The 21,943-nt window shown below is 41.0% G+C and overlaps 1 protein-coding gene across 1 annotated transcript in view; it reads left to right on the top strand.

Moving 5' to 3' along the window:
- The window catches only part of LOC310648908 (sodium channel protein type 5 subunit alpha-like), a gene marked incomplete at its 3' end in the record, with an annotated part of 422,981 nt that overhangs the window by 385,510 nt on the left and 15,528 nt on the right, over positions 1-21,943 (top strand). Inside the window, 1 exon segment of the mRNA XM_083377037.1 lies at positions 14,204-14,482. Coding sequence (XP_083233163.1) covers positions 14,204-14,482 — 279 coding nt within the window.

The raw sequence follows: 21,943 nt of genomic DNA, 5'->3' as shown, positions 1-21,943 counted from the left end.
AGGACGCTGAGCTTGTCGACCAGAAGGTCGGCAGTTTGGCGGGTCGAATCCCGAGTGCCGCGTAACAGAGTAGAGCGCCTGTTACTCGTCCCAGCTTCTGCCAACCTAGCAGTTCGAAAGCATGTAAAAATGCAAGTAGAAAAATAGGGACCGCTCCGGTGGGAAGGTAACAGCGTTCCGTGCGCCTTTGGCGTCTAGTCATGCCGGCCACATGACCACGGAGACGTCCTCGGACAAGCGCTAGCTCTTCGGCTTTGAAACGGAGATGAGCACTGGCCCCTAGAGTCGGAAACAACTAGCACGCATGTGCGGGGGGAACCTTTACCGTTACCTTTTTAGGGCAAAAAAAGGGGGGGGATAAATTTGCAGCTCATAGTCTCAAACTCTGTTTCCATAACTGGCCAAGAAAACTGTGGGGAAAGGTTGAGGGACATGATGATCAACCTCAGTCAAGTTGCTTTTTATTTTTATTTTTTTATTTTTTATTTTAATTGTTGTTGTTACTTTATTCTCATATCTACCCTTTCTTAGTGATTGTTTGCTGGGCAGAAGGAACAAAAAACCCGTCTGTGCCAGATAATATTGGTAGCCCTCGACTTACGACCACGATTGAGCCCAAAATGTTTGTTGCTAAGTGAGACATCTGTTAAGTGAGTTCTCCCCAATTTCATGACCTTTCTTGCCACAGTGGTTAAGTGAATCACTGCTGTTATCAAGTTAGTAACATGATTGTTAAGCGATTCTGGTTTCCCCATTGACTTCGCTTGTCAGAAGGTTGCAAAAGGTGACCCCGGGACATGGCAACCATCACAAATACGAGTCAGTTGCAAAACAGGCGAATTTTGATCACATAACCATGGGGATGCTGCGATGGTTTTAAGGGTGAAAAATGTTCAAAAGTCACCTTTTTGTAACTTTGAATGGTTACTAAATGAGAAGCGGTAGGTCGATGACAAATCTCCCACTTGTTCAACTGTCCAAGGACAAAACGACTGTCTGGTCTCTGTTCAAGGATAAAAAAAAATAGTAGGTCAAATATTTTGATGTGGTCCATTTACAGCTGACACAGCAGACATTTTTTTTCTCTGCCTCCCTCTGTTCCACTTCTATAAACAAGTGTTGCACCGATCTATCTTTCCTTTCTGACCCTCTTTCCTCCCCCGTTTGACTCAGCTGGAGTTCAGGAAAATTCAAAATCTTCCTGCTTCCTTCCTTGGGACTTGAGATCAGCTCAGTCACTCAAAGAGATAAGTGAGGTATTAATTCAGGGCGTCATTAAACAGCCTTACAACTGCACAGGGTTAAGAGCAAGTCAGCAGAGAGCTGTTGAAGGAAACTGCCTTCTTCCCAAGCATCTTAAGTACAGTTCATTAGACTAGGGCAGACTAACGGAGCAAAGATCAATATAGAGATGAAAGCATCTATCAATGCCCAATTTGCCAAGTGCATTTCAGACGCTTCAGGTTTTCTGCCGCTGCTCACAGTCTTCTAGAACTGAGGACTCTGAACTACAGGGAAGAAGCCTCTTAGAGAAATGAGATCATGTTCAATATCAAACGAGATTCTTTCAAATTTGATTTTTCAGCCCCTTTTAGACCGGTTCCAAATAGAATAGTTCTAAAACACCAAGTGTTGGTTTTCGAACGAAATTGAACTCAGTTGTACGTAAACTACCAGTAGTCTTCAACTTACGACCACAATTCAACCCAAAATTTATGTGGCTAAGTGAGTCAGTTAAATGAGCTTTGCCCCATTTTACGACATTTTTTGCCTCAGTTGTTAAGTGAATCACTCAGTTGTTAAGCTAGTAATATGACGGTTGAGTGAATCTGGCTTCCCCATTGACTTTTGCTTGTCAGAAGGTCACATAAGTTGATCCCATGACCCCGGGACACTGCAACTGTCATAAATACATGCCAGTTGCCAAATGTCTGAATTTTGATCATGTGAACATGAGGATGCTACCACAGTCATAAGTGACAGAAACAGTCATAAGTCACTTTTTTCAATACCGTTGTAAATTTGAATATTCACTAAATGAATGGTTGTAAGGACTACCCATATTCCCTAAGTTGCTAAGGTTTGATTTGTAGTTCTGTCTTACCCAGTAATACCCCACAGATGGCAACAAAAATATTATGAATTCTGGGAACTGTAGTTTCCATGCACCTAGAAATTGCCAATTGGAGAAGGTTAAGCTTGTCTGCCTGATGTGTTCAGAACTAACTAACTTTGCTTTTAGCAAAGTCTTTTCTCCTAGAGTTCGTCTGAATAGGAAAGGATGCGAGAATACAACCCATCTTTCAAAAAACAAGAAAACCTGATTAAAATGCGCAACTTTTAATGAAGGTGTAAAACTTGTAAGCTCAATTGTTAATATTCTCACAGAAATTGAGCTCATGAGAGCTGAGATATCCCCCAACCGTTACGACCGTTCAGAAGTCATGCACTGAAAGACTCTATTGAGTGTGAACGTTTTATAATGGGATTTTTGTAAAGGAGTCAACATCACTTAGATCTGAGGTGTGCAGGAAGAAGGCACAACCACATCAATCAAATTGGATTTTCTAGTAATGTGAATTTAAATGCAGATTAAATTTAAATGCAGTTTAATGCAAATCCTCAACTTATTTAGTAACCGTTCAAAGTTACTGCAGCTCTGAAAAAGTAACTGATGGCCATTTTTTCAACATTACAGCCATTGCAGCATTCCCACGGCCACATGATCAAAATTCAGACACTGACTCATATTTATGACGGTTACAGTGCCCCAGAGTCATACGATCATCTTTTGTGATTTTTCTTTGGCAAGCAAAGTTAATGGAGAAACCAAATTCACTTAACAACTGTGTTATTAATTTAACAACTGCAGTGATTCACTTCAACAGCTGTGGCAAGAATGATCATAAAATGGAGCAAAATTCACTTAACAACTGTCTCGCTTAGCAACAGAAAGTTGGGCTCAATTAGCCTAACCATAGCTCATGGTCATTCTTGAGATGGTCATGAGGGAAAGAAATTCAGTATCCATAGAAGAGTAAGATCTTGGTTTTATGACAGCCAAAATGGTATCAAAGAGTCCTTAAACAGTTAAGATAGAGCCTAATGTACAGGAGATGAGGAAAGAAACAAGCAGGTCCCAATATTAGATTAATTGTTTCAGTCTGAGATCCAGTTTAAAGTAAGTCTGAAGAGGGAGCTTTTAAAACTTGATTCGTGAAAAGTGCAGTTTATGTCAGGTTAAACGTAGAATGTAGGAACAAAAAGTTCCTATCTTACTTCTCAAACTGGTGGCTGACCTTTTTAAGGCTAATGAGCGCAGCCATATTGACCTTTCTAGAGTCTTAGTGGCCTCTGGTCCACTGATCATATCATTCTTCTGTCTAGGAGTTGGGAATCCTACTTGTAGTGATTCTACTCCTTCCATGCTGAGTCAATGGGTGGTAATAGAAGAAGCGAGGTCATCCAGACGCGTGTCACAGTATTCGTCTCTGTCTCCCCTACAATTTCATGTCTATGGGAAGCCATTGGAAGAGTTCCTTTGTTGGTTCAAGGTGTGGTGTCATCAGCACACTGATAATATCCATATATTGCAACTCCAAGCCATGATGGGAACATACAGATAGTCCTCAATTTACAATACTTAGTGAGTGTCCGAAGTTACAATAAAAAAGTGACTTATGGGCAGTTTTCACACTTACAACATGTGATGCAATCAAAAATTCAGATGCTTGATAACTGACTCATATTTATGACGGTTGCCCTGTGATCACCTTTTGCGACCCGCTGAAAGCAAAGTCAACAGGAAAGACAAATTCACTCAACAATTGTATTGCTAACTTAACAACTGCAGTGTTATTTAACAACTGTGACCACAAAGGTCGTAAAATGGCACTAACGTCACTTAATAGATGTTTCACTTAGCGACACAAATTTTGGGCTAAATTGTGGTCATAAATTGAGGCCTATCTGTAGTTTGAGTAAACCCCCAGTGAAGTAGACAGGATAAAAATGCTGCAAAATCAGTCAGCCAGTAAACTCTTTCCACATCACAACTATCCACAGAAACGAGGAAAAGGGTAGCCAGGACGTGTGCCCCATGATCCAAATGACTTGCTTTAGCTATCCCAACATTCCACTGGGCCATTGTGCAATTGTGTCATGAGGCTCATGTCACTTAAAGACACTGTAGCTTGCTAGAGTTTTCTGTATCACAAATATGTTTGCTGGTAGAGAAAAATATTTGTAGCTCAGGGTTGAAATGAGAGATCTTTGGTACTCTCTGAGCTTGGTTGTTTTCTTCCAGACGTTTCATGACCCAAACTGGGTAGCAACACTGATTCATTACCCACTTGGGTAATGAAATGTCTGCAAGAAAACAGACAAGCTCAAAGAGCACCAAGGACCCCTCACACATATGTTTCCTAAAAGGTAAAGGTTCCCCCACACATACGTGCTAGTCGTTTCCGACTCTAGGGGCCGGTGCTCATCTCCGTTTCAAAGCCGAAGAGCCAGCGCTTGTCCGAGGACATCTCCGTGGTCATGTGGCCGGCATGACTAGACGCCAAAGGCGCATGGAACACTGTTACCTTCCCACCGGAGTGATCCCTATTTTTCTACTTGCATTTTTACGTGCTTTCGAACTGCTAGGTTGGCAGAAGCTGGGATGAGTAACAGGCGCTCACTCTGTTACGGGGCACTCGGGATTCGACCCGCCAAACTGCTGACCTTCTGATCGACAAGCTCAGCGTCCTAACCCACTGAGCCACCGCGTCCCTATATGTTTCCTAGCTGAATGCAATTGGAGTAGAAATACTGCCTTTGACTTTTGAGTGAGAATGAGAAATAATTAGAAATACCTGTCCTGAATATTCTTAGTAAATTTAGCCACATTTAACTATGACTCAGATACACTAAAGCTTACTGTTATTACCAGGCTATCTTAATATTACACTGTTCCAGGGATGGAGTAAAGAGGGAAATCAAGTCCCACAAGAGACAGTTTAAGTAGCTATAATGCTGAGGTACAAATACATCAAGCAGGAAGGATGATAATAGCCAGTGGGCTCACCCTCAGGGAACACATTATGAAAGCAAAAGCCTAGTTCTGAAATTAATGAACTCGGCACAAATTCTTTGAAGTTAATGGTGCCTGTGATAGTGGATTGATTGAAGCATCAGAACTGAATGGGACATCAGCTTAAGGCAAAGACAGAATGGTTCGTGTCGTGAAGAGGTTCTCCCAACGTATCTATTGTATGCTGTCCTTGAACTAAAAAGATATACCTCTCTTTGCCCCTTCTGGTTTTAATTTTCTTGGCATCCTGGGTGGGCAACTCCCAGAGAAGGCAAAATAAAAAAAAATGACCCAGAATCTATAAAATAAATTTTAAGAAAAGTGCTGTTCTGGAGCTGGGGGTAAGAGGAATAACCAGGCAGTTGCTTTTAATGGCATTGATCAGAGTGAATAAGTAGTTTAAGATTTTAGAAGTCACCGGGCGTTGCTTTGTTATAATTCTTGGCAACGTGGAGGACCACACAGGTTTCATCCCTTCTGTGAGACATCATAGGTGCCCAATGGATCTGAATTGGCTTTAGGGCTCAGATACTGAGAACCAGTGAAAGCCAAATGAATGCCCTGACATAGGAAGGCATATAAATGGTACCATGCAAAAGTACCAGGCTTTGAACCGCCTCGCCAACAATGGACAATCCTAAACAGGATTTACACATCACACGGCGTCTGCTGGGACTCACTAGATAAATGGGGCATAGTATCCTCCCCTTAGTGTTACTGCTGGGTCCCTTGTAAAACCATAGACTGTAAGTTGAGGGTCCATGGTCTGATTTTTTTTCACATAAACAATGCTTTGTTTCAATGATAAACAGAGTAACAGAGTTGGAAGGGACCTTGGTGGTCTTCTAGTCCATACTGCTGCTCAAGCAGGAAACCCTATACCATTTATTCAGTTTATATTTATTTATTTAGGTTAGATGGCCTAGATATTGGTATATGAATGCAGATACCTTTTGACATTCATATTTTATTGTGTTTTTTTTAGTCTGGGTGAAATTTTAATAATGTTGCAACCCCGTGTATAATAAGCAAATAAATAAGCAAATAAATAAGAACCATCTTAAGAAGATACAGAACTATATATGAAAATAGGACTCTAGCTTATCCTGCCCTGCTCATATACAGGCAGTCCTTGACTTATGGTCACAATTGAGCCCTGCATTTCTGTTCATCAGTGAGACAGTTGTTAAGCGGGTAGCCCCATTTGATGACTTTTCTCGCCACAGTTGATAAGTGAATCATTGCACTTGTTAAGTTAGTAACACGGTTGTTAAGTGAATCTGGCTTCCCCGTTGACTTTGCTTGTCAGAAGGTCACAAAAGGGGATCACATGACCCCGGGACTTTGCAACCGTCATAAATACGAGTCGGTTGCCAAGCATCTGAATTTCGGTCACATGACCACAGGGGATGCTGCAATGGTTTTACGTGTGAAAACGGTCATAAGTCACTTTTTTCAATGCCATTGTAACTTTGAACAGTCCCTAAATAAACTGTTGTAAGTCGAGGACTACTTCTATCTGACTGAAGGTCTAACCAGAGAGTTTATCCTTGGATGGGTATTGGCATGAATATTTTTAGTAAATATTTGGTGTGAGGGACCCCGGACTAAGACCACAGAAGGGCATTGCAATGTATAACAGGGTAATCTAGAGCTTAGTCTAGATTGATCTAGATTTCAGTTAATCTAGATCAGAGGTCTTCAAACTTGGCCCTTTTATGACTCATGGACTTCAACTCCCAGAATTTCTCAGCCAGGCATGCTGGCTGAGGAATTCTGGGAGTTGAAGTCCATGAGTCATAAAAGGGCCGAGTTTGAAGACCCCTGATCTAGATGTTGTCTCTAGAAGTCCTGGAAATTTCCTTCATCCCACTCTCAATTCCTCAAAAAATATTTAAAAGAATAAAATTAAAATAATAATCCTTGCGGAAGCACTATCTCATGGTAGGTTGTCATTCAAAAAAGGAAAACTACTCAAGAAACAGATATATATATATTTTGGATCTTCTTACATTAGAAGGCAGCACAATTAAAAGCACCTGCTTTCAAAATTAAACTACAGATGGACAGTCAAAACAAATACCCATATGAAAATCTTCCCTGGCTCTGAAGAAATTAGCTCTGTTAGATTTGTAATTCATCCGTCACATTCTATCACAATAATAGTCTCTTCCAAACATTCAGCTGTTGATGGTTCCTAGATTCATTCTCCTAAAAGGGAATTTGGCCAAGATGTAAAACATTTGCAGAGCATTATGCTATTAAAAATTCACCTGGAAGAAGCATCAAATGTTTTGCTCCAAGTTTTTGTGCCTTGTTGCGTGATCTCCTTGGAACGTGATTAGGGAAAATTCTGGATATGAGGATGACGCAGACTGCATGCCCTGATTATTTATTGTTTTACTTTTAATTGCATGATTGTGTGTGATTGTATCTTGTACATGCGTCCTTGACTCTGCATGGTGCTCCCATTTGCAAATCACCTCTTTTAATTCTGAAATGTCTTGTAGTGTATTTGCAATAATGATGGGCTAGCAAAGATGGTCACTGGACAAATTTACTCTGTCAAGGACCAAAATACATTGCCATCCTCCTTATCTTGATTACTACTGCCTCCCAGTCATTTTTTAAACATGGGATCATTTCTCTTCAGAATTTTACTTTGGCTAATAAAATTTCTTTATTCTATTTTTAATTCTGCCCAGTAACATAAGTTGTCTGAGCTGATGAAAAATGGTAATAACGAAATGGCAATAAATCAAACAACAATTACCACCATCGGGGGGGAAAATACAGGTAGTCCTTGACTTATGACCACACTTAAATTCAAAATTTCTGTTGCTAAGTAAGACTGTTGTTAAGTGACTTTTGCCCCATTTGATGACCTTTCTTGCCACAGTTGTTAAGTGAATCAGTGCAGTTGTTAAGTAAGTAACACTATTGTTAAGTGAATCTGGCTTCCCCATTGATTTTGCTTGTCAGGAGGTCCTAAAAGTTAATTACGTGACTCTGGGACACTGCAAGAGTCATAAATATGAGTCAGTTGCCAAGCATTTGAATTTTGATTATATGATCATGGGGACGCTGCAAGAGTCATAAGTGTGGAAGATGGTCATAAGGCACTTTTTTTAGTGCTGTTGTAACTTTAAATGGCTATTAAGTGAATTGTTGTAGGTCGAGGACTACTTGTACCATATAAATACAAAACAGATGCCCTTCTAAGGCAGTGCAGGAAATGAATGAATCAATTGAAATCTAAAATGCCTGGGGGTTAAAAGAAAGGAATGGTAACAATGTGGGTGTCAGGCAATCATGCATTCATTAAAAATGGCACCCACCAAGTCATATATATATAGCCAACCACCCAGGATGTTGCAGCACAGAACTCAGGATATCACTACACTAGAGCTCAGGATGTCATCACCCAGCCCATTATCCAGGTCGTTACAACATGTAACAACACAGCCAACCAACCCGCTTACAGCAACAAAGCCAGCACCCCCCACCCCCCACCAATATTTATAGAGAGACGGTAGCTCCGATCACGCTTTGCTCACACAAGCATGAAGCCGAAGACACTGGCCTGAAGATGACGAGTGGGACCTCGTTGAAACGTCGCCAAGACACTATTACACGGGAAAAGACCCGAATACGCCAAGACCTACATACCTGTACCCATGAAAATCTACGAAAACATACACACACACACACACACACACACACACACACCATCATACTTCTCCTCAAAAACTTACCAAATCTTTCTTGCTGGTAAAACATTCTTTAGTGCAGAGACCATTCTTGTAACTAGTCTCTCCAGGCTATCGCTAATATAAATATTTTCTCATGATGAGACATGATTGCTGATTGTTGATGAAGATGCAGCCATTGTGACGAATAATGCAAGGGACTTTGACAGGGTAGTTTTACAGAACGGTAATTTATCCATTCAAAGTTATCTTTTATTATGTAATCCAGGGGTTTCTGAACTTGGCAAGATTAAGCACGGCTGGCTGAGGAATTCTGGGTGCTGAAGTCTACAAGTCTTAAAGTTGCCAAGTTTGGAGACCTCCGATTTAATCCATGGTACATTTACCACGGCTGGGGATGGTGTTGCAAGATTTTGGTGAGGACATCAATGCCATCAAGAGCATCTTCTGCAGAATTCAATACAAATACTCCGGATTTAGCCATAAGCAAGGTGATGTCAATATAATGCAATGGTTGGCTCTCGCCAATGTTTTAATGCATTAACATACATCTCAGCCCCCTTTTACCATGTTTCTTATTCATATTCTTCCTACCAATAGTCACTAGGCAGTCAGTGTAACCTTGTTTGTTAGGCTTACATCCAACTTTTCCTCAAGAGCTCAAGGTATTTTCCATAAGATGTTATCCCAAAGGCTGCAACCTTGTGAGATTGGCTGGCCTGAGATACCATGACTGATTCAAAATCACCTAGCAAAAATCTGGGCCTTGGGGCAAGCTGGGGCTGAGGTCTCCTTGCTCCTTGACCAACACTTTCTCCAGTACAGCACATGGCCTTTGGTGTCTCCATGGGGGATACAGGTAGTTCTCGACTTATGACTATCACTGAGCCCTGGTTTCTGTTCCTAAATGAAACAGCTGTTAAGTGTATTTGTCCCATTTTATGACCTTTCTTGATACATTTGTTAAGCGAATCACTGCAGTTGTTCATGGTTGTTAAGTGAACCTGGCTTCCCCAGTGACTTTTCCACTGAGAAGGTCGCAGACGGTGGTCACACGGCCCCGGGACGTTGGAACTATTATAAATATGAGTCAGCATCCAAATTTTGGTCATGTGACTACAGGGATGCTGCCACGGTTGTAAGGGTGAAAAACAATCATAAGTCACTTTTTTCCACTGCAGTCATAACTTTGAATGATTCAAAATGAGTGGGTGTAAGTCAAGGGCTACCTACCTATTGACTGTCCAATTCCTCCTTCTGGAGAAACATTTTGCCCCACACAATTCCTCCTGATTCCCTCAAAGCATTATTAAACAGATAACTTTCCATTCTGTGATAGAATGAATAACTTATAACAGGAGTCCCCAACCCCCAATCTATGGGCCGGCACCTGTCCGCAGCATGCCAGAAACTGGGCCACGCTCACAAGCAAAGCCCCATCCGCGGGATGCAGGCAGCACACAAAACCACGCCCCCTCCAGTCCACGGAGAAACATCTCTCCACGGAACCGGTCCCTGGGGCCCAAAAGCCTGGGGGCTGCTGGCTTATCAGCTTTAAAATGAAGGTTGTTGGTGTTTTGAAACAGCTTCACTTTACTTACTTGGCTACCAGGCAGTAAAGCAGACAGGAAACACGTCCAGATGAGCTAAACTTTTATCGTCAAAGCTACATTAATAGAATCTTGCAATCTGAAGGAACAAGCCATCTTCCAATTTTAACTCCTTGCTCCATTAGGGGAAGCCCTTTCTTGTTCTTTTTTCCTCTGGCTGCTAATGGACTAGGGGCTCCTGGCCCCCTTCTCTAAATGTTTCCTAGGCATACAGGTGGTCCGTGACTTACAACCATTCATTTAGTGACCATTCCAACTTACAACAGCTCTGAAAACGTCTTATGACCATTTTCACACTTACAACCGTTGCAGCATCCCCATGGTCACGTGATCAAAATTGGCAACTGGTTCATATTTATGACCGTTGCTGTGTCTCACAAGATCACCTTTTGCGACTTTCTGACGAGCAAAGTCCATGGGGAAGCCAGATTCACTTAACAACGGTGTTACTAACTTAACAACTGCAGTGATTCACTCAACCAATGTGACAAGAAAGGTCAAAACTCAATTAAAAAATGTTTCACTTAGCAACATAAATTTGCAGCTCAGTTGTCGCTGTAAGTTGGAAGATTTACTTATATTTTCTCTTCTCTTTTCTTAAGATCATCCATGCCTTCCATTACAGTGGGTGAAGGCTGATTTGAACAAATGGAAAAATGTACAATGCAAGTACAAAAATTGACAAGTAAATCCTCAATGTTCATTTCCTATGCTGGTGTGATGTAGTGGTTAAATTGTTGTTCGAGGACAGCTACATTGAAGCTAGAAGTCCAGCTTCAATCTCAGATACTTTACTGGTTAACTTTCACTCCTCCATTCAACCCACACTGTTTGTTTGGGGGATATAAAATTAAAGGCAAAAATGCTGCATGCATCATCCTGATATCCTTGAGGAAAAAAGAATGTAAATCTTACAAAGCAATATTATCTATGAAGTTTTCAAAAGAACTTCATAATATCAGTATTATGTGATTAAAGTATAATGTACATTAAAAAAACACAGAGAGACATGCACATGTTATATTGAAATAAATCAACTATCTTATTGGGTTGCCCAAAAGTCTACAACGGACTCATGAGATAAGATGTAACATTTCCTATAATTTGATTTACACTTGAAACAACGTGTTATTTCCTGAGATCAATACAGCTTAGCCTCCATTCCAGAAATCCAAGAAAGGTGAAGTAAAAGCTGATACGAAGATCAAAGATACAAATCACAAAGAGACATATTTGCACTTGATAAAAACAAGGAGGAGAAACATTACTGAACTGGCAAGATTGTCTAAGCCAATGTAACAATTGTGAGAAACTTCTCGAAATAATACAGCTCAGATCAGCTGAACACAAGGCAATTGCAGTTCTACCCTATATTTTTTGTTTAGTCAACGTTGTCTTTTGCTGAATAGTATATACAATGTTTAATGTTCTGTGTGTATAACTCCTCCCTTCTTTATACTTGAGATTGGTGATTGAAGATTTGAGTGATGTGTCTGTAATTTGTTGTATTGTCTGTTAGACTGCATGTCAATATTACTCAAGTATTTCATGCTTCAGGTGATAATTCTTATCCTGCTAAAATATCCATCTTCGGTTGCTTCAGTACAATATTGCAAATGAGACTTTTCTTACCACAATGGTGTTATCTTGCCTTGATTGATGTATGTTTCTTTGGTCTTAAGCCTTTCCAAAGTGGATTGGCCTTGTTCCAATCTATATTCTTGGTCGTTTGACCATATCTTACATAATTCTGTCCTCAGCTATGCAGTATTATCTTTGCGTCTCTCATGAAATAATTTATATTGCTCATTGATCCTGCTGGGAAGATACAGGAAAGCAGAAATTTGTAGACATATGAAATTTATATGAGAACTTGAATAATGAAAGCAAGAATGTGTTCTAGTGATAAACCAAGGACTGTGAAAACAATCTTCTGTTATAGTCTAAAAAATGTTCGAAGTAGATGCTGCTATGCATCATGACCATATCAGAAGATGAAAAAATGGTACAGATCAGATCAAGTCGCCAAGCAGAAATTTTTGCCCTCTTATCTAGTGGAGAGAGGGACCTCCTGCTATGTGAGTTAGACCAGGAGACTCAAAATTTGGCAACTTTATGATTGGCTGGAAGTTGAAGTCCATAAATATTAAAGTTGCCAAGTCTGGAGATCCTGACTTATATTATTCAGTACCTGAATTGATTTGAAGGTAATGGCCCTCAATTTTCCAGGATTTCGTTGTTTTACAGGTGTCTAATCAGTAAAATCTGGAGCTCCAATCCAAATTGTATTTTAGTTTTAAATGTCATCAAAACTTGTATTATGGGATTGATTTCAATCAAACTAGTTGTGATGATGACAGGTCATAACAGTCGATGAATGGAAGTGATGTGTGCAAGCGTTTTGAACAAATGAACAGTTTCAACCATGTACAAGCTATGTACCCTTTCTGAGAATGTTTACGCAGATGACCTCGAATATAATTTGCAGCTATTCTCATAGCTACGTCATAATAATCATGTCCACAGTAGCTTGAATATGCAGTTCATACATTACATTGTTCCATGTGAATGCAAATTCAAACATGCTGGAATTGCTCATATCTACAGTGTATGCGCGCATGTTTGTATAAACTGGATGTGAGTTTCAAAAGATTATATCTTGGATATATTTGTTAATTGGAAGAAAATCTTCCTTTCTCATTCTAGGCATATCTACTGGAGCCATAGGTATGCCAATGCATCTTAGATCTTTTGATTAACAATATTATATGAATTATTAATCAGAAAATAGGTTCCTATAAATATTAAACACATAGTAAGTCCAACACAGTGGGCTCTGAGCTGGCAAAAATATTTAATGACAATAACTATACATAAAATCATGCTCTTCTACATGCTTTTGATGGCCAAGATAAATTAGGGAGCAGGACACCACGTTATAAAAAAACAACTTTGGTTCCAGAAACTGAATATTGATTTAATGGCTCAACACAACAAAAGAGGCATTTCCACACTGTGCTTCAGCATCTGGGAATTTGTGAGTCTGGCACTTATTTTCATATAGCTGCCAATGGAAGGGAGTCATATCTTGATGAGAAGAGCTCAGATATCAAAAGCAATGCTAAATAAACTAGATACAGGTTGTCCTCAGACTACAACCACAATTGCGCCCAAAATTTCTGTTGCTAAGCGAGACAGTTGTTAAGTTAATTTTGTTCCATTTTACGATTTTTTTCTTGCCACAGTTGTTAAGTGAATCACTGCCGTTATTAAATTAGTCACATGGTTGTTAAGTGAATCTGGCTTCCCCATTGACTTTGCTTGTCAGAAAGTCACAAACACTGCAGCCGTCATAAATATGAGTCAGTTGCCAAGTGCCTGAAGTTTAATCAGGTGACCTTGGGGAAACTGCAACGGTTGTAAGTGAAAAATGATCCCAGGTCTCCTTTATTCAGTGCCGTTGTAATGTTGAACGGTGGCTAAATGAACTGTTGTAAGTCGAGGACTACCTGTAGAGGATCAGTAAATCTTCATTAGACCAGTACAAAATCTCGGAGGGATAGGTTAGTTAATTCCCTGAGTTGAATGAACTTGTAGAAAGTCCATTGGACAAGTCTTCCTTAGTCCTAGACAGGAAACAAAAGGGACTTTCATACTTACATTTGCTAAATAAGTTTATTTTTAAACTGCCTTTTTTCGGGCGTACAGTTTGAATTAGGAAATGTCTAGCACAACCAGGTTCTAGGTGGGGGTGATACAGCAGATCCATTGCAGTTAACTGAATGTTGTCTTCTCCTCCATCCAAGGTGGTGGTCAATGCCTTGGTAGGGGCCATCCCTTCCATCATGAATGTTCTGCTTGTCTGCCTGATTTTTTGGCTCATCTTCAGCATCATGGGAGTCAATTTATTTGCCGGAAAATTTGGGAAATGCATTAACAAGACAGAAGGCGATGAGCCTTTGAACCACACAATTGTCAACAACAAGAGTGAGTGTCAAAGCATGAATGACACTGGAGAGTTGTACTGGACCGTAGTGAAAGTCAACTTCGACAATGTTGGTGCGGGTTACTTGGCTTTGCTTCAAGTGGTGAGTTTAAATTTCATCTAGATTGTTGTTAGAAATGTCTCTTGACCGAGCAAATGTCTGTTTGGTTTAATAAGAAGTGTCAGATTAATTAAGTTTAGATAAAAATCTGTTTTGGAGAAAAAAAAAGCCCAGTGGAAGAGGGGATCATAAGTGGCTTCAGTTTATTCAAGTATGTGCAATGTGGTAGCAAATGTCACACTGCAGGGTCGTTCCTACTATAGTATTCTGCTACAATGGAAAAAAAGAAAGACTCTGCTAAGATTATGTCTCCCATCCAGAGTTCCTTAATCTGTGTTTAATCTGACACGTGCACAAATAAGGCTTGATACCCGTGCTCTGTGGTGGATGGATCTTCTATGTGCATATTGCATCTTTCACATTTTCAATTAAAGTTGCTCATTTAGCAGATCCTTAAAGCTTCTGCAATTAGCTATTGAGTACAATGTTAAATTTCTAGAGAGAGGAGATTTATTGCCTGGCCTTTTGTGAAGCTAGATATACTTCTCCAATATATTTGATGGTACATTGTATTTTTCACTGACTTAAGGAATCTATATGTTTCAACAAAAAACCTGGCGCTTCCAGACATGTTGAAACTAGTTACACCAGTCCTACATATGGATAACTTCAGGTAGGAATGTCTGTGGCAAAATGTATATCGCAGGCTGACTCCTTTCAGTCCTAACCAGCTGAAGGCTGACTCAGCTGATATCTTTCCGAGGTTGGTAAAATGATCAAAATTGTTGGGAGCAATATGCTGACTCTGTAAACAGTTTAGAGAAGGCTGTAAAGCGGTATATAAGTCTAAGTGCTATTGCTACTGCTAGCTGTGAAAACAGAAAAAAATGTCAGTAGTTCACCTTCAAAGTCTGTTTGTAATGGTATAATCCCACGGTGGCGAACCTATGGCATGCGTGCCACAGGTGGCACGCAGAACCCTCTCTGTGGGCACGCGCGCCATCACCCCAGTCCTAGGCCTTCAGCTGGGTTTTATAAAACCTTTTCCCTTTAGGCCTCCACCTCCTTGTGCAAAAAAAAAAGGTTCAATCAATCAATTTCAACTTCTCAAAAAAAAGTTCTCGCAAAGTTGGAATTGATTGATTGAACTTTCTAGTCCCACCCAGTCTGCCGTTACCACCACAGCCACACCCACCCAATGGGCCACGCCCACCCAATGGGCCACACTCACTTGGCACCCGACGATACATACGAGGGTTTTGGGTTGCAGTTTGGGCACTCCGTCTCCAAAAGGTTCGCCATCATTGTTATAATCTGATTCTGTTTTTCTCTTGGATAACTTTTATGTCCCTTAGAGATGAAGACAGAAAGAAACTGTCAAAAGAGCAGACATTTATGTTAATCTGAATGTATGCACAGTTGTCTTGCCTTTGTGGAATTCCCTGTTTATTTCAGGCTGTCTTGCCTATTTACCAGATTGCAAATGAAGTTCAGCGAGGATCCTTTCTTGTTGTGAAACAATTAAATCAGAAGGTCCGTGTTTCTCTTCCATAGTAACGGAGCAGTTGCATTTAAACTCTTCTATGCTTAAGGCTCCTGAAGGAATATGTAGTCCAGTTTCTCATTTCTTTGTTGAACGTTAAACTAGCAAATATCTCTCTTTTATACGGATAGGAAAGGAAAAAAGAAGCCATTTTATGCTGTTTTCGCAGAACCCAACTTTCTGGTTCATTTAATAGGGCATGGCATAGATCTTTGTCATGATGCACCAAATATTTCTCAACAATGCACAATCTGAGAGCCAAATGTTTTTATCTGTTTGTTTGTTTTTTCTGCTTGCAATTAGTAATATTGAGACAGGGGCCTTAAAATAGCAAGTAGGATTCTGAAACAAAATAGGAGGCAAAATGCAATGTCCTTACTTCAGTGCTGGGTCAGCAGATACTATTCCCATGAGAACTAAATCAAAATACTGGGTTGAAATCTTGATTTGCTAGAAAATATTACATGTCTCTTTTTACCCTTACTGGACCAAATGTCTTGAATTGGCCTAATCATGATCTTATGAAGGGCTAACAATGGAAAAACCAGATCTTACCATGCCTTCATATTATGCTCTTGATGACATGAAATTCCAAGCTATTTTCAATCTGGTTTATAAAGATCAGTGGCTAAATTACATTATATGTAGATATATCATGAGAACCACAACATCACACTAAACCCCTAGCGTTATATATTTGTTCCGGCTTAAGATATTATAAATTACAGAATAACAGAGTTGGAAAGGTCTTCCAATCCAACTCCATGACCGAGCAGGAGATCTTACACTATTCCAGACAAATGGCTGTCCAGTCTCTTCTTGAAAGCCTGCAGTGAGGAAGCACCCACAACTCAAGCTGTTCCACTGATTAATTGTTCTCACTGTCAGAGAATTTCTCCCTAGTTCTAGGCTGGTTGATAATTTTTTTTGAAAATTATCCTTCCATCTGTTACTTCTTGTCCTGGTCTCAGGTGCTTTGGGGAATTAAGCCAACTCTTCTGCGGCAAACCCTCAATGAGAACAAAAATATCATCATTTGTTGAGAGTGATTTGAATGTGCTATTGAATCAAGCCATTATTGAGAAGATCTTGGGGAGATCAACCAGACAGCCTTGATAGTAGTTCTGTCATGTTTCCTCAAGAGCAAAACTTCATCTAAGTAGACATCCGTGAAGAAAGAAGATGGCTTCCTTTATAATCAGTTCAGAAATCATACTTCCTTGAAAAACATTGCTTTTCTTTTTATCTTTCAGCAATGCACACTTGAGCAGAATAGGTGCTGATTATGCCTTCTGCAATCTTAGAAGCCAGAGGATAGTCGATGAACAAAATTTCGCGTGGACACAGGAAGTTGACTCAGGTTACCTTTTGATGGATATTTAGCCTAGCATTGTCAGCTTTGATCTGTGGCTGCCTACAGACCAATTTTCCATTGCCTTGAGAGCCCTTTGAATTGGAGATTAAATCTGCTTGCATGTAATTTGTCACTGAGCTATAGTCCCTTCCCAGAATAATACACTAACCCTCGGAGATGGGTGCAAAAAAGAAAGAAAGAAAAGAACCAAACACAGTTCATGAATTAGCTCTTTACTGAATCATCCAACATTTCATGGATACAAATGAAGGTACGAGTTTAAAATACCAGTTATGTGCACCTCTGCTTGAACATCCCATCCCCTATGCTTTTGTTACCATCATTGGAGTCCTTTTTGCTGTCTGCAGATGCAGATTTCAAGTTTAGAACATAAGCATAGAATCCTAGGACTGGAAGGGACCTTAGAGATGTTCTAGTCCAACCCGCTGCTTAAACTAGGAGATATTATTATCCCAGGGACGCGGTGGCTCAGTGGGTTAGGACGCTGAGCTTTTCCATCAGAAGGTCGGCAGTTTGGCGGGTCGAATCCCGAGTGCCGCGTAGCAGAGTGAGCGCCTGTTACGCGTCCCAGCTTCTGCCAACCTAGCAGTTCTAAAGAACGTAAAAAATGCAAGTAGAAAAATAGGGACCACTACGGTGGGAAGGTAACAACGTTCCGTGCGCCTTTGGCGTCCAGTCATGCCGGCCACATGACCACGGAGACGTCCTCGGACAAGCGCTGGCTCTTCGGCTTTGAAACGGAGATGAGCACCGGCCCCTAGAGTCGGAAACGACTAGCAGGCATGTGTGGGGAAACCTTTACCTTTACCTATTATTATCCCAGTTAAATGACTTTCTATTCTATTTTTGAAAATCTCCAGTGATGGAGTACCCACAACTCTGGGAGGCAAGCTATTCCATTGATTTATCATTCTCATTGTCAGAAAATTTCTCCTTACATTTAGATCGGATCTCTCTTTAATCTTGAATCTCTCTTTAAACTGAAGGTTTTGTTCTTAGTTTTTGTCCTCCATAAGTCAGAAAGTCATTCATTCATTCATTCATTCATTCATTCATTCATTCATTCAATCAATCAAAAGGGACCTTGGAGGTCTTCTAGTCCAACCCTGCTCAAGCAGGAGACCCTATACAATTCCAGTTATTACTCCAATAATAATTGAAATTATTTAATAATTAATAATTTGAATTAATTAAAATTAATTAATAATAATCCAAAGGAAATTCTGAATAAATACAATTCCAAATACTGGAGTAAGATTAACTATATTTATTTACTTATATTTCTGTTTCTTAACCACTCATCTCCCTCATATACATACCAGCCATATCCCATTGCTGCAGACAGGGAGTGTGAGAGACGGACTCCCATATCTATCAACCCTTTATCCTCCGTTGCAGCAGAAAAGACCTTTCAGCACAGCCTTTATTAATTCCAGGGTAATGAGGTTGAGGTCATTAGATCCTGGATCATAAGCAGTGAGGTTAGAGGCCCCACTAACCATGACTGCTTTGAAAGAGGTCAGTCTGTTTCCATATGTTTCATAAGGCAGGAATTCTTATTTCTAGGTTGCTTTTCTCCTTGAGAAATTTCCATCTCTTCTTGTCTTGCTTTGGAGAACAGGTTGACTTCTCTGTGACAAATATTGGAAGACTGCTATCCTGTCACTCCTAGTCCTTTTCGTTAGACTAGACATTCCCAGTTCCTGCAACCATTCATAACAGAACTGGGAGGGACTTTGGAGGTCTTCTAGTCCAACCCCCTGCTCAGGCAGGAAACCCTATACCATTTCAGACAAATGGTTGCCCGATCTCTTCTTTAAGACTTCCAGGGTTGAAGCCCCTACAACTTCTGCAAGCAGCTCATTCCACTGATTAATTGTCAGGAAATTCCTCCTTAGTGCTAGGTTGCTTCTCTCCTTGATAAATTTCCATCTCTTCTTGTCTTGCTCTCGGGTGCTTTGGAGAACAGGTGGACCTCTCTGTGACAAATATTGGAAGACTGCTATCCTGTCACTCCTAGTCCTTCTTTCCATTAAACCAGCCCCCTAGTCATCTTTGTTGCTTCTCTGCACTTTTTCTAGAGTCTCAAAGTCTTTTTTATATCGTACTGACCAAAACTGGAAGCAGTATTTCAAGGGTGGTCTTATTAAAGCAGTATATAGCGGAACTAGCACTTCATGTGATTGTGATGTTATCCCTCTGTTGATGCAATTTAGGACTGCATTGGGTTTTGTTTTTTTTTGCCAGCTGCAGCCCATTACTGGCTCATATTTAAGTGATGGTCCACTAGGACAGGGCTTTTCAACCAGTGGTACGGGTACCACCTGTGGTACATTGGCACCTGGCAGGTGGTACGCGACCATCCTAGAAAAGTGGTAGCAGGGGAGGGGAATGAGCTGAACCAGTGGCAGCACCGCACAAGTCTGAGTGAGAGATGGCTGGAGCTGCAGGGCTGTCAGGGCTCAGCGAAAGTGCCAGGATCAGCGCTTCTTCTGGGCTGTCAGGGCTCAGTGGAAGCACCAGGATCAGTGCCAGGCTTCAGCTGGAGCTCAGCGCTGATCCTGGCGCTTCTGCTGAGCCCTGAAGAAGTGCCGATCAGTGGGAATGTTGCAGCATCTCCAGGGTCTTGTGATTTACATTCAGATGCTTGGCAACTGATTCATATTTATGACGGTCAGTGTCCCAGGGTCATGTGAAGTGACCAAAACCTGCTGCAACCACCCAGCAGATGGGGGGGAATAAAAACCAAACACTCCCCCACCCCACCCCCGCTGCCAATCCTCAACAGAAACGCTCACAACAATGAAAACCTCGGACAGGAGGAAGAGCGTTGCCAGGCAGGCAGACAGATGTCTTGCTCGGCTGTGGCTTGGGGGGGCACTTTTTTCAGTGCCATTGTAACTTTGAACAATCACAAAGCAAAATGTTGTAAGTTGAGGACTACCTGTACTTCATCACTTTTTTCCTTTTGGGGAGGGGTCGTCCAAGTTTTTGACCCCTTGCTAGGCGACTGGTGGTCCTCGGATGTTGCCATATCCTAAAAGTGGTACAATGGGTGAAAAGGTTGAAAAGCCCTGGTCTAGGACTCCTGTGATTAGTTATTGCGATCAGCTACAGTTTCTGTAATCAAAGGAAGATGCTTTATGCTGAGCGGTGCTTTTGATTCATCTGGTTAAGAACGGTTTATTCCTACTGATAACAACTTCAAACAGGGGTTTTCCCAGCCCTTGTGTGGAGTTTATTTTTTTATCATGGTTTTTAATCCCACTTTTATTTTTAGTTAGCTCAAGGCATCCTACATACCCAATGCTTCCATCTCCTATTTCTCCTACATCGGTCTAAGTAGGTGGCCAGAACTGATGTTTATCTAGCTCAGGGGTCTTCAAACTTGGCCCTTTTATGACTTGTGGACTTCAACTCCCAGAGTTCCTCAGCCAGGCACGCTGGCTGAGGAACTCTGGGAGCTGAAGTCCACAAGTCATAAAAGGGCCAAGTTTGAAGACCCCTGATCTAGCTTGTAGCCCACCAGTTTAGCTGCTACACCAAAACTGGTTTCTGGAATTGTCAGGAATGGATTCTGAAATGTGAACGTTTGCCATAAATTGGTCTTACTGAAGAAAGCAATATACTGTATTATCACGAGAGCAGATGAAGTTAGGCAAACTCGTGAAGTCTCTATTTGGCGGCGGGGGGGGGGGAATCAACATTGCCTCCAATGTCAAGTATCCCTCTGCCCGTTTCTCATCTCCCCATTTAATCTTCTCATGGCTGAGTTGTGGTTCAATTTAATTTTCCTGCAGTCTTGCTGGCTTTTCAGATAGAATTCCCAAGAATTGAGCTTTGCAACTTTGCCAGCTACAAGTAGCTAGATAACTCACATGTTTGCCTGGGTAAATGACAGAGATAGTATAATCCTCGTGAACAGAGGGGCTTTTAATAGACTTGAAAAAGAGAAAAAGAACCAAAACCAAACCTAGCTTTCTTCTAATCTTTGGCACACACCCACACACCCACCCCCAAGGCATAATCATTTGACTACTGAGTACGGTTTGATATCACGGCCCTGTTGTTTTATCAGTTGCATTCACTTTTTATTTTCATTGGCAACTGGCAACAGTTCAAGACTGTTTGCTGCATGTCTTCCTCTTCCTGAAAGAATGGAATGAAAATAGGTTTCCTGCCTGAGCAGGGGGTTGGACTAGATGACCTCCAAGGTCCCTTCCAACTTTACTATTATTTTTTTATTTTATTTTAATTCCATTTATATCCCGCCCTTCTCCGAAGACTCAGGGCGGTTTACAAGCTTAGCAGTAGCCTTCATTCTATGTATATGCCTGCTTATTAGGGCTTTCACACACCCCCAAGCGGCATTATTACAAAGTCAGCTTAATTGCCCCCAACAATCTGGGTCCTCATTTTACCTACCTCGGAAGGATGGAAGGCTGAGTCAACCTTGATTATGATTATGATTACCAGTGATATCTGAAATCAATTCAGTCTAAACTAACAGAATGACAGAGTTGGGAGGGACCTTGGAGGTCATCTAGTCCAACCCCCCTGCTCAAGCAGGAGGCCCTCTACC

This window comes from Vipera ursinii (genome assembly GCF_947247035.1).
Source record: "Vipera ursinii genome assembly, chromosome: Z".
NCBI lineage: Eukaryota > Metazoa > Chordata > Lepidosauria > Squamata > Viperidae > Vipera > Vipera ursinii.
This window is presented reverse-complemented; position numbering and strand designations above follow the sequence as displayed.